Here is an 11,785-nt window from a genome sequence, read left to right on the forward strand (position 1 = left end):
GCTTCAATGGTTTGTTGAAAATCACCTTAAAAATGGCACAGATGAAATTTCCAGAGCTTGTCAGTTCATAAGGCGCATTTAATTTACACGATCACTCCACGTAGAGTTGATGTAACAGTCTCTTTGAAAGCGAGAATCATACTTCAGATCTCCACATTGTGAATGCCCCGATTAGGTAATTCTTATCAAACTACCTACGATATACTTACCTAGCAGCATGAAACTTGGGGTCAAGAAGTTTCCTCAAGCTTATTTGCCGACCCACTTATGTCTTTGAAAGTCCAAGAGAAAGTTCATTGTTATGATACCTTGTTCTACATTCCGGAAAGTTGTTCGCATAGAGGCCACAGACTAATCCAATTGAGAAATGGTTTGATCGTTCTTCTGGTTTCAGATCCTTTGAAGGATGTTTCAGCTTGTTCGTTAACTGTAGCTACAGGTGCTCATGATGACCCCTGTGATCTACCTGGCCTCGCCCATTTATGCGAGCATATGTTACTTTTGGGAACCAAGAAGTACCCCCAGCCAGACCATTTCTACAAATTGATTTCAAAACTAGGAGGAACTCAAAACGCTACTACCACCGGAGAGACTACTAGTTTTTATTTTGAAACACCTTCTGGGGTAACGAATGATGGCATTCCCATTATTGATCATGTGCTGGACGTATTTTCCCAGTTTTTCAAGGAGCCACTTTTCAATAAAAGCAACAGTAACAGGGAGATCATGGCGGTAAATAACGAGCATACCAACAACAAAACAATCAACCAAAGATTGATGTACCATGGGCTACGACTTTTAAGTAGCAGAAATCATCCATTTCATAGGTTTGCCACTGGGAACATTTCAACATTGCTGAACACACCCAAGGCCAGGAGGATCAACGTTAGAGAAAGGTTGTTGAAATTTCATGCCAAGAATTACAAAGCTGCTAACATGTCTCTTGTATTGAAAGGTCCTCAGTCGTTGAATGCCTTGCAGAAATTAGTCATGACCCATTTCATTGAAGGAATTCCTGGCCAAGAGTTTCCTAATGGGTTTAGCCTTACCAACTTGCACATCAACCAACGAAAATGGAACTATAAACATCCAGCTTTTGAGCGCACGAGTCAATGTGATGTGACTCTTATTAACAGATCAATTGACAAGCCTTGGTGTCGCTTGCACTTCCCGGTTGGTGACGATCATCTACTCTCAGTGTTCTGGGTTCATATATATGGTGATGAATCGCCCAATAGTATCTGTGATATGTTAAAGCAAGAGAATCTCATAACTTCTTTGACGGCTTATCCACTTACCATATCCGTAGGTGAAGTTTTGTTGACTTTAGAAATGAAACTAACCACCAACGGGGCTAAAAAAATTAGTCAAATACTGAACATCTTATTTTCATTCACTGAAGAGTTGATCAAAACAGATTTGAAAGATTATTTGAGAAGCATAATTTCCTTGGAATTGTTTAATTATCTCAATTCTGAAGGGCAAGGTTCCTCAATGGACGAAGTTCATTCTCTTTCCTTGGGATTATTAAATAACTTTGCACGTCTAGGCCCTAACTGGATTATACGGCAACAATCCGGCTGGAATTCTCTTTATGAAGAGCACGAAACAAACACAATTGATTACTTTTTTCATGAACTTTTAAGAAGAGTCAAATTTAACAATTGCAAGCTTATATTCATCGGGAAAGAAATCCACTTCAAGTATTTCAAGCTATTGAATATTAAATTCAACCGACCCCGAACTGACCCATATTTTGATTTCGAATACTGTCTTGGATCATCATTGACAGCCCCAGCTATGGACATACCGCTTGCGGTATCGTTTCCAACTTTGAACACATTTTTGCCAGCTGAATTCCATGATCCTATGAATGTGCTGAAACGCATACGAAACGCTTCAATCAATGCCTACAAATCGCCTTTGTCATTAGTCGCAAAAGCTGAGGGAGTTGAGGATCCTATACCAACCCAAATTGAAAATAATCATTTCCATCAATTGTGGTTCAGAAAAACGAACAACGAGAGGAATGGAATAGTTTCAGTAGATATGGTTCAGGATATAATACCTTGTTCTAGCACTGCGACTATTTTCATCGATATAATATGTGAATTGCTTGCAGGTTTATTGAAGAAAAAATTATACGAGGCTGAGCTGCTCGGGGTTACATGGACTATCTATCCTTCGGTGAAGGGGGACTGCTCAATAGGATTGACTGTGTCAGGGTTCTCAGAAACACTCAGTGAAATGTTTAAAGCAATTATAGATCAAATTCAGTGTCTATTAGCAAATCTTTCCACTTTCAAGGATGAGTATATTGATGCAAGAGTCGCTGTAAGAACAAGGTACGAAAGCTTAAAAGACCAGAATTCAATCATGCTAGCCACGGCAGGATTGATACACGTTATAGAGGAAAACACCTGGACAATAGACGAAAGGCTGGAAAAATTGGAGGAGATTACGAAAGACGAACTTAAAAACTTTTTGGGTACGTTTTTCGGCTCTCCATGTTCGGTGAGTATGCTATATGAGGGAATGACTGATTTTTCTATGACATATTCACAACTATTGAACCCACTGACTAAACACCGAGACTGCTTTGGAGACCCAAGTGTTAGCTTCAGGTGTTTCCGAAGATCGTACTTACTGAATACTGGCAATTATGCTTACTATAAAACGTCCAACGATGCCACCAGTGCAATTTCATATTTTGTGCAAACGGGACTAAGATCAGATGTCTATAATCGAACGCTGACTAAAGTAGTTTCCTTTTTAATGAGCTTGCACCTTGAGCCCAAACTAAGGACAGAGGAACAACTTGGATACATTGTGATGGGAAGTATAAAATTGTTTAGGGCAACTACAGGAATCTGTATCAGTGTGATGAGCAGTGAATTTGAAGTTGAATATTTGCATTTCAGAATTAAATGCTTCCTAGAGTATCTGTATGATGTGACCAACAGGATGACTCAAGACGAATTTAAAGTTCAAATATTAAATCCTATGTTGACCAAAATACAGAATGACACAAGCTCTTCCAAACTAGATTCCAGCTCTGCTATAATGAAGATGAATATCCAGGGAATAACTGGGGTGAACGAACCAAATACACTAGCCCTGATATCGCATAAGTCGTGTTGGGAGCAGATATCATCTGGCACCTACAACTTTTGCAGTTATTCATTTGATGATTTCATTGACACATATCGCCTTGAAATGTTAGATAAATGTGAGTTTGTTGAGTGGTTCAGGTCAAAGTTTCTTGAAAAAGAGCAACAACTTTCTATTATGATAAAAAGTAAGTTCAACAAAGAACAACTGAAAATGGAGATGCTCACTCTACGTTTATCGGCCTTCTTGAATGTTGCGGGGCTAAGAATAACCGACGAAGATTTAGAACATATACTGAAAAAGTCGAACGGGGAATTTGGAGCTCTTATCAAATTACTCGTCAAACATTTCAAAAGTCGAAGTCTTAAATTAACTGGCTTTGTTGTCCATGAAATGATGACAACAGTGGCGTATTCACTAAACAAAAATAGCAAATATCAACGGATGCTTGCCAAAAGGATTGATAACATGGACAACTTTCATTCATCCCTGCATTGTATAGATTACGACTGATTAGTCAGAACTTTGATAATATCAACGAAACATGTTTCCATCTCCACCACCTTGCCGCCTCCATTGGTTGCTAGGAAGTACGTTCGTTTCAAGCTGATATAATCTCCAAGCTTCCCTTATATCCTCTGGTGATAATGGTTCGTCCTTAGGAATGCGAATTCTTTTTGAATTCATGATTTGGTCGACTACCGACTCATCAAGATCTCGTTTACGAATATTTTTTATCGCAGCTTTGCGTTGAGAAATCTGTTCTAGTATCTGGGCCTTTTGTCTTCTTGATTGAACTTCCTTAGCCTTTTCCACCATCTCCCCAACAAACATTTTTGAAACAGTGGACACCAACAATGCTACATTATTATTGATACTTTGTCCCAGAACGGATTGCACAATTCTCTTGGCAACACTCTTGTTAACATTGGCTCTTCTAAAGAACTCATATCGAGTCATTTGATCCTGATCAAAGTTTTCTAGCAATAGACCAACCTTTTCCTGTCTACTTAACTCAAACTCATCTTGAGTAGTGTCTCTCTGTGTTTCTCGTAATCGAATTTTTTCATGGATATCTTGGAAAAGATAATTCAAAGCATATGATATTTGATCGTCTACAATTTCTTCCTCTTCTTCTTCATCCTCTTCTGCTGATTCTTCTGATTCTTCTTCTATATCGCCTTTAGCTTCGTTTTGCTCTTTTTCAGTTTTCCCTTCCTGCCCCAATGTGTCAGAACCTTGGGGCGCAGATACTAGCCCCTCTTCAGCCTTAGGGTCTTCATGTACATCTTTCACCTCTTCTAAACGAGATTTCTCTTCAGCGGAGGTCACCGACACACTTGGCCCCTGATCAATTTCTGATTCAGGTTTAGGACTCATTCAATGTTAACAATCAACGTCTAGTTGAGGTATCCGAGATACCAACTTCTGATATTGGTAAGTACACGACATACGATATACCAGGTCCATTTATGACCCCATGAGCAAGAATATACAGGAGAACTTCATCAGCACTGTAACAATATGTGGCTTTGTTACAAGATGAATATTATAAATATTTAGCTTTGGTTCCTATAAATACAAAACAAACACGCGTGGTAAATCAAGATTTAATGCAAATCTTAGATTGTTCCGCTAGCCTAGCGGCAGTGCCGTTTACCTCCTTGACTGGAGCTTGCTTTCTGTTATGGGTCATATGACTTTGGACTAAGTGACCAGCTGCAAGGGCAGAGCACAAGGACAGCTCTGCAGCCAAGACAGCAGAAGCAACGATCTTAGCCAACTGCCTTGAGTTTGCACCTGGATTAGTTGGGTGAGGACCTTTAACTCCTAATAGTTCCAACATTGATCCTTGAGGTTCCAAAACGGTTCCTCCACCAATGGTTCCAACTTCGATAGATGGCATAGAGACTGAAATTTGTAAATCTCCATTTGGGAGCTTGTTCATCAAGGTAATACAGTTGGAACTTTCGACATTCTGGGCTGGATCCTGTCCTGTAGCTAAGTATACTGCTGTAACTAGATTGGCAGCTTGTGCGTTGAAACCACCAATTGATCCTGCCATTGCGGATCCAATCAAGTTCTTGCTAACATTCAATTCTACCAATGCCTCAACATCGGACTTCAGAACGCTTCTGACAACATCGGCTGGAATACGAGCTTCAGCAACGACAGACTTACCACGACCTTCGATCCAGTTGATTGCAGCAACTTTTTTGTCTGTACAGTAATTACCTGAAACAGAAATAACTTCCATGTCAGGCCAGTCACATTCTTCCGACATAAACTTTAGTGAATACTCCACACCCTTAGAAATCATGTTCATACCCATCGCATCACCAGTAGTAGTCTTGAATCGGATGAACAATAATGTACCAGCAAGGGTTGTCTTAACATGCTGCAAACGGGCAAATCTAGAGGTGGAGTTAAACGCACCCTTAATGGTCTTTTGCCCTTCTTCACTATCTAGCCACATCTTAGCTGCACCTGCACGAGAAAGAGATGGGAAAGAAACGCATGGTCCTCTTGTCATTCCGTCGGCTGTCAGAACAGTTTCTACACCGCCTCCAGAATTGATAGCTTTACAACCTCTCATGGTTGAGGCTACTAAGCAGCCTTCAGTAGTAGCCATGGGAATGTGATAAGGTTTACCGTCAATGATCAAGGGACCAGCAACGCCGACTGGTAAGGGCATGAATCCGATAACATTCTCACAACAAGCGCCAAATACACGGTCATAATCATAATCTTTGTAAGGCAGCTTTTCGGTTCTCAAGACCGGAGCATCTGCTAAGGAAGCAATTGCCTTCCTTCTTACAATAACTGCGCGGGTCTTATCAACAAGTTGTTTTTCTAGGGCGTACAAGGGAAGTTTTCCTTGAACAACGAGAGATGATACCTCATCATTGTTCAGCTCTCGTGTTTTACCTTCCTTCAGCAATGAAACCATCTCCTCCAATGGTCGAATGCTTGTGTCATTTTCATTTGGAAGCGGTTCTACTGTGGGAACAACGTCTGGCGTTTGAGGCTTTGCAATTGTAGAGACAGCAATTTCTCTAGACGAGTGGAATCGAGCAGCATTCAACAAGTAAACGTTGATTGTGGCACTTATTCCGGTAATTATGAAAAGAAGTTTGCTAATCAAAGGATCAGTTATGCTAGCCGATATCTTGGAAAAAATGTTCAGAAAATCATCTTCCAACTTTAGAAGTAAATCAACAGGCATGTAAACCCTCGTAGGCATAATGGTCACAATAGTTCCTTCGGATCCAATAGGAATATGTTTGGCAGCAGCTTTGGATAAGGCAGATACATTGCTCTTACCAAATATAGAAGAGCTTGAAACGTCAGAGTCATAGAGCCATGAAGTTCCCAACACAAATAAATGGAATCCAAGGAACCCAGCGATCATTATCACTTTGAAGCTGACGACGCTGGTACTACGGGAAAACATATTTCGGTTTGAAGCAGCAATGCGTTCAGCAACATCTTCAGCAATTCCATCTTCCTCCAGAACTTGCTGCAAAGCAGTTGTTTCGTGAACCTTATTAATCTGAGCTTTTAAAGATAATACAGCGGTAAAAAATGTGAAAATCATTATAAGGTCAAACGTTAAGATATTAGCGGAGAGAATGCAAAAGTTTTTGAGTCCTTCCATACGGGGGGCATAAAAAGAACATGCTAAGAAGGCGGAAATCATAATGAGATGATCCTTAATCAGAGGCCACCCTGTGGTTTGTTCAATCACTGAAATAATGGTGTCAGGAATTTCTTTGGCTTTTTTTGAACGGGAAGCTTGGAGAATAGGAACAGTGAATGCAACTTTGTGTTTGAAACCAATGGTAGCTACCAAAAATGGGACACCTTCAGTTAAAGATGTGAGTGGAACCTTGATACCGTATACTTTTACAGTGACGGCCAATGCAAACACAAATGCACAACCTGAAGACAGCAGAGAGCCGAAAGTCAGCCAAAAGTTAGAGTTGGCCTTTGTTTTCATTTCATAATAGAGCTGCAAAAATGTGTACCACATAGCAACGTAAGCAAAAGCAATAAGCACAATGTCGAATGGTTCAGCACCCTGAACCAGTCTCAAAGTTTTTGAAAAAACAGATCTGAAGTACTCAGAATAACGTCCCAACCTATTGGGGTGTCTGACTTTCCATTGGATGCCATCCTTACCCTCAATGGTTGAAATTGAATCAAAATAGTCAAATGATTTGTCAAAATCCTGAACGACAAATATTTCAGTTGGGTCTGCGCTCTGAAAACTTCCTGCCAGATCGGGAATCTGATGTCCATTAACCCTTTTAAACTTCAAAGCGCATACAGAGAGATGCTGGGCTGACTTGCTTTTGAGCTTCACAGAGTCATCCACTGGAATCCAATTTTGGTAATCACTGTTTCCTGGTGGGTGGTAAAACGATATAAAAGGATTGGATAATGAAGATCTCGATGTGTACTCCTCCACAATGGTTAGGTATGCTAAGGAAACTAAGAGAGCGGTCACCACTATGGTATGGATTGGTCTATGCGCACATATCTTGGACAACCCAGTAAGCATCTTGGTACTCTTGAAAAAATGGATTCTGGCGTGCACCGGTTGGCGTTTAGTCTTGAACAAAGAAGAGAAGAAGAAGGAAAGCCTAAAAAAAAATACGAGCAGTACGACTAAGTTAAACGCGTAGCGAAAAACTACGTTGGGGATTTTAAAGTTTCTTGTTCGCGCTAAGTTGAGAACTATATGCTCATCTCGGTCTGGTTACATAATAATTTTCTTGAGCCTAATTAAATAACTGTTCTATCTATTTCAAACTTACAAGCTTAACATCGAAAGTTAGCTCACTGTTGGCTGGAATTCCTGGAAGAGACTTCTTTCCGTAGGCCATGGAAGCTGGGACAATGATTCTTCTCTCACCTCCAATGGCCATACCAGCGACACCGACATCCCAACCTTTGATAACCTCACCTTTACCGAGTCCAAAGACGAATGGCTTTCCTGAGGTATTCTTGTCAAAGACCTTACCGTTCTTAAGCTTACCAATGTAGCGAACTCCGACTTTGTTCCCAGACTTGGCAGTTTGGCCTTTTCCAATGGTTCTGTCTTCAATAACCAGACCACCAGCTAATGTCTTGGTCGGAAACTTCTTCTTGTCGCCGGAAGTCTCCTTCTTGCTAGTAGGACCTTGTTCCAAATCCTTGGTAAATTCAACATTCTTCTCCTTCTTGGCCTTCTTAGACTTCTTTGGCTCTTCGACAGGTGCTTCAACTGGTTCGGCTGGACGCTTCTTATCTTTCTTTGGAGACTTTATCTCTTCCTTGTTCTTCTTTTTCTCCTCCTCCTCCTCAACAATCTCTTCAATCTTACCTTCAACATCATCGACGTCATCAAGGTCATCGATTTCATAGTCTCCACCATCAGAGATGATCTCGTCTTCATCTGGGGTGAGGTCGTAGTCTTCATCAGAATCATCTTCATCGTCTTGATCAGATTCATCATCATAAGGGTGCTCAACGTAGTTACCAGTCAAATGAATTGGGTATGAACCAGTAACAACGAAGTACACTTCTTCGTCTGGGGTGATGGTCAGATCAATAGTTTGTTGATACTGAATTTTTGGACCCAGTGTGCACAGAACAAACTCCTCAATTTCTTCATCGTCCTCTAAGTCAGAGCCATCCTCATCGGACTCCTCGTCATCGTTTTCAGACTCTTCAGCGGAATCATCAACCAATTTGTCGTCCTTTTTGGATTTCTTGGAAACCTTCTTGGGTTGAATCTTCTTTTTTGGTTCCTCTTCTTCTTCCTCCTCTGCGTCCTCTTCATCAGACTCATCTTCACTGTCGGATTCATCTCCAAACAGGTTCGATTTTTTCAAAATTCTCAATGTAGATGGTTCTGCCTTTTCATCAATGGCTTCAGGATCTAAAGCAGCAAGAGTTATTCTAATAGTAACTGGGAAATCCTCCTCCAAAGCTGGAGTTGGGTTAAATGGTTCCAATGCCAGATTGTAAGACGACAGCGGGATTAGGGATGACATTTCAAAGTGTTTATGATTGAGGTTCAAGACAGTAGGAAAGGAATCGTTTGCAGTTAAATATTATTTCTTATTCCTAAAAATTTTTTAGCGATGAGCCTGGTAAGTACACATTAAAAGGGGTTGAAATATTGCCATCCAACATCCTAACAGATATACTAGGAGATCAACAAGAAAGGAGAGAAAAGTGGACTACTCTACGGATAAGCATTTGGATATCTGGTAGAATGAAGGAAATTGCAAAAGCGGCTGAATTGAGCTTACTGTTTGCCAAAAAAGTAATCTGAATTCAGTCTGCAGTTGATATTTCATTTCCTTGGCCAGTATCATTTAAACACAGCATTGTCTACCCTTTTAATTATTATCTAATTAGAATACCATTTCATGAGGTTTGTCACCCTTCTTCAAAGAGAAAGGAGCGGCTAAGTACTCGGATAACAAAGAGATCTTCTTGATCTCCTCCAGCAATACTTTGTCAACTGACTTTTGGTCCTCAATTTGCTCTGGAGTAGCAGATTTCTTTTCAGTCTCGTCACCAAAGAAATCAGACTCGGATTTCTCCTCAGAAACGTCAGAACCTTCCTTGTTGAAGTAACTGGCGTCAAACTTGGAAACATCAACTCCCTCCACGGAAACCTTAGTGGAGGTGACAATGACGTGCTCGGCACTAACTTGCTTCAATGGAACACCATTGATCTTGAATGGACCAGTCACCAAGAGGGTATTGTCTTCTAAAGTCTTCAAGTAAACCACTCTCTTCCCGCTGAAGCGGCCTACCAAGAGGATGACGACAGTTCCTGGAACGAGAGTCTTCTTAGCGTTGTTGTTCTCTGTACTCTGCAAATGTTAATAATCACATTCAGTCTATTTTCTTGTTAGCCAGGAGGGTAGTTTTGTACTTACAGACACCATCTATGCTCAATTATATGTAGATCCAAGGTCAATGGTCTTAGGTGACGTCGTTGAAGTGAGAAGTGCAAAACGTAGTGCACCAATCATATGTTAATGGTTGGAAAATTTTCCCTGCCACGACAGAACGAGGTGGGCAGAACTGGTCCTATTAGGCGCATCGCCCACCAAGGGAATACACAGGGTGAGCTGAACTATGAGTGCGACACTCAACCCCGTTTCTGGAAACAACCGTCACAGAAGATCTGTCAATCCTTCAGTAGGTACAGATCAGAGTAGCTATCATGCTATCATTCCACTGTCCGAATCAAATCTTGCTGTTTTTGTACTACTCTTTTCCACTCCTCAGGCGAAATAACTGGGGGTGTGCAATTATGTTGCAGTTCTTTTCGTAGGATGACAGTAAAGTCACAACCTTTTCTACCTAAAGATTGTGAGCAGTACAGGGTCTGTAGTAGTAAACTATCTTTGCTAATTGGGTCAGAAACTTTGGGTAAACTTTCCTTCAATATGTCACAAAGGCGAGAAGCAATTGCTTTGACATAAGACGAGAGTAACATGGCAGTTAGTTGACGGTCATTAACTGATGATTCTTGGAAAATGGTCTCTAGTGACATCAATGTAGCAAAAGAATGTTCCCTTATGACTTCTATACACCTCTTCAAGTACTTCTCATGCAGATTGGAATCTTTTAGACCCTTGAGATCATCTAATTCTTCCATTATGAAGTTGTATCTAGAGTGTAAGAAGATTGTCTTCAAATCATCGGTGGAGAATACAGAAGTTTCCTTTTTCAAGTCATGTCCATTCAGCTCCGAGGAATCGCTCTTAGTAATTGAAAGCCTTCTCAAGTAGTTGATTATCTTCACCACATTGGACTGTTTCAGGTTAGTAGTCAACAGTTTCAGTAAACCGTTGATCATTATCGTAATCTCGCTTTGAGTGTCTGTTTCGACCTTTTTCATGACTTCTAGATGAGGGAAACGGATACATAGTCTCCTTAGGTGGGATGAGATGTCCACACATTCACTATAGTGCCCGTTCTTAATGCAAATATTAGTTAAAGCTGGTAGCTCCAGGATATCCATTACATCATCAATACTGTTCAAGACTGATGAGGAAATTTCGATTTCAACGTTCAAATTACTCAAATTCTTAAGCTCTTCATCTTCTCTCTGTCCTTTCATATCGTAGATTGACCTGTCAATCTGTTGAAATAAATCCAAATATTGGTTGACCTCATTATTACTCTCGATCACCAGATCAATGTTTTTCAGTAATTGGTCTTTAATTTGTTTCTCTAGAGCTCTCTGTGAATTATCCAGCTCCGCCAGCTCTTCCATGACATTTTTGGAATTTGCTTCAAACGAACTACTTGGTTGTGCTGGTGTCAGCAAAGACTCAGCATCCTGGGACAGCATAACATCGAGGAAGGAGAGTAATTCAGCTTGGTTATTCGCATTGGCTAGAAGAAGTTTATCCTGTGGGTCCAAGTCGGAAGCCAAAGTATCCAAGAGAACCTTTAGGTCTTCCGCTTTCATCGTGCTATGATGATTGAACTCGACTGCAAATTACCTAAACCAGAGCCTATACGGATTTATTTGTAGCTCTGTGCAAGGAGAGCTTGGAAGGGAGTTCCTAGGAGGATACAAAATTCGTGTACCGCCCGTAATTGGATTTATATTCGCTGGTCCCCAAAAACTTGGCTGCCAAACAAACCTTGAGGA

General features: G+C 40.7%; 6 protein-coding genes across 6 annotated transcripts; 1 reads left to right on the top strand and 5 right to left on the bottom strand.

The window, feature by feature from the left end:
- Positions 1-267: 267 nt before the first annotated feature.
- On the top strand, positions 268-3,624 carry PAS_chr2-2_0232 (Haploid specific endoprotease; the record flags this gene model as incomplete). Its single annotated transcript, XM_002491919.1, has 1 exon — positions 268-3,624. The coding sequence occupies one exon, from the start codon at positions 268-270 to the stop codon at positions 3,622-3,624; it is 3,357 nt and encodes a 1,118-aa protein (XP_002491964.1).
- A 21-nt stretch (positions 3,625-3,645) lies between these two features.
- Positions 3,646-4,491, bottom strand: PAS_chr2-2_0231 (Hypothetical protein; the record flags this gene model as incomplete). The annotated part of the gene is made up of 1 exon (XM_002491920.1): positions 3,646-4,491. The coding sequence occupies one exon, from the start codon at positions 4,489-4,491 to the stop codon at positions 3,646-3,648; it is 846 nt and encodes a 281-aa protein (XP_002491965.1).
- Positions 4,492-4,714: 223 nt separating this feature from the next.
- PAS_chr2-2_0230 (One of two isozymes of HMG-CoA reductase that catalyzes the conversion of HMG-CoA to mevalonate) lies at positions 4,715-7,675 on the bottom strand (the record flags this gene model as incomplete). The annotated part of the gene is made up of 1 exon (XM_002491921.1): positions 4,715-7,675. The coding sequence occupies one exon, from the start codon at positions 7,673-7,675 to the stop codon at positions 4,715-4,717; it is 2,961 nt and encodes a 986-aa protein (XP_002491966.1).
- Positions 7,676-7,916: 241 nt separating this feature from the next.
- Positions 7,917-9,152, bottom strand: PAS_chr2-2_0476 (uncharacterized protein; the record flags this gene model as incomplete). The annotated part of the gene is made up of 1 exon (XM_002491922.1): positions 7,917-9,152. The coding sequence occupies one exon, from the start codon at positions 9,150-9,152 to the stop codon at positions 7,917-7,919; it is 1,236 nt and encodes a 411-aa protein (XP_002491967.1).
- A 366-nt stretch (positions 9,153-9,518) lies between these two features.
- PAS_chr2-2_0229 (60S ribosomal protein L6) lies at positions 9,519-10,061 on the bottom strand (the record flags this gene model as incomplete). Its single annotated transcript, XM_002491923.1, has 2 exons — positions 9,519-9,986; positions 10,053-10,061. 2 exons carry the CDS (start codon positions 10,059-10,061, stop codon positions 9,519-9,521), a joined length of 477 nt encoding a protein of 158 aa, XP_002491968.1.
- A 287-nt stretch (positions 10,062-10,348) lies between these two features.
- On the bottom strand, positions 10,349-11,599 carry PAS_chr2-2_0228 (Hypothetical protein; the record flags this gene model as incomplete). The annotated part of the gene is made up of 1 exon (XM_002491924.1): positions 10,349-11,599. One exon carries the CDS (start codon positions 11,597-11,599, stop codon positions 10,349-10,351), a length of 1,251 nt encoding a protein of 416 aa, XP_002491969.1.
- Between the last annotated feature and the right edge of the window lie 186 nt (positions 11,600-11,785).

Source organism: Komagataella phaffii, chromosome 2 (genome assembly GCF_000027005.1).
Source record: "Komagataella phaffii GS115 chromosome 2, complete sequence".
In the NCBI taxonomy this organism is placed as follows: Eukaryota; Fungi; Ascomycota; class Pichiomycetes; order Pichiales; family Pichiaceae; genus Komagataella; species Komagataella phaffii.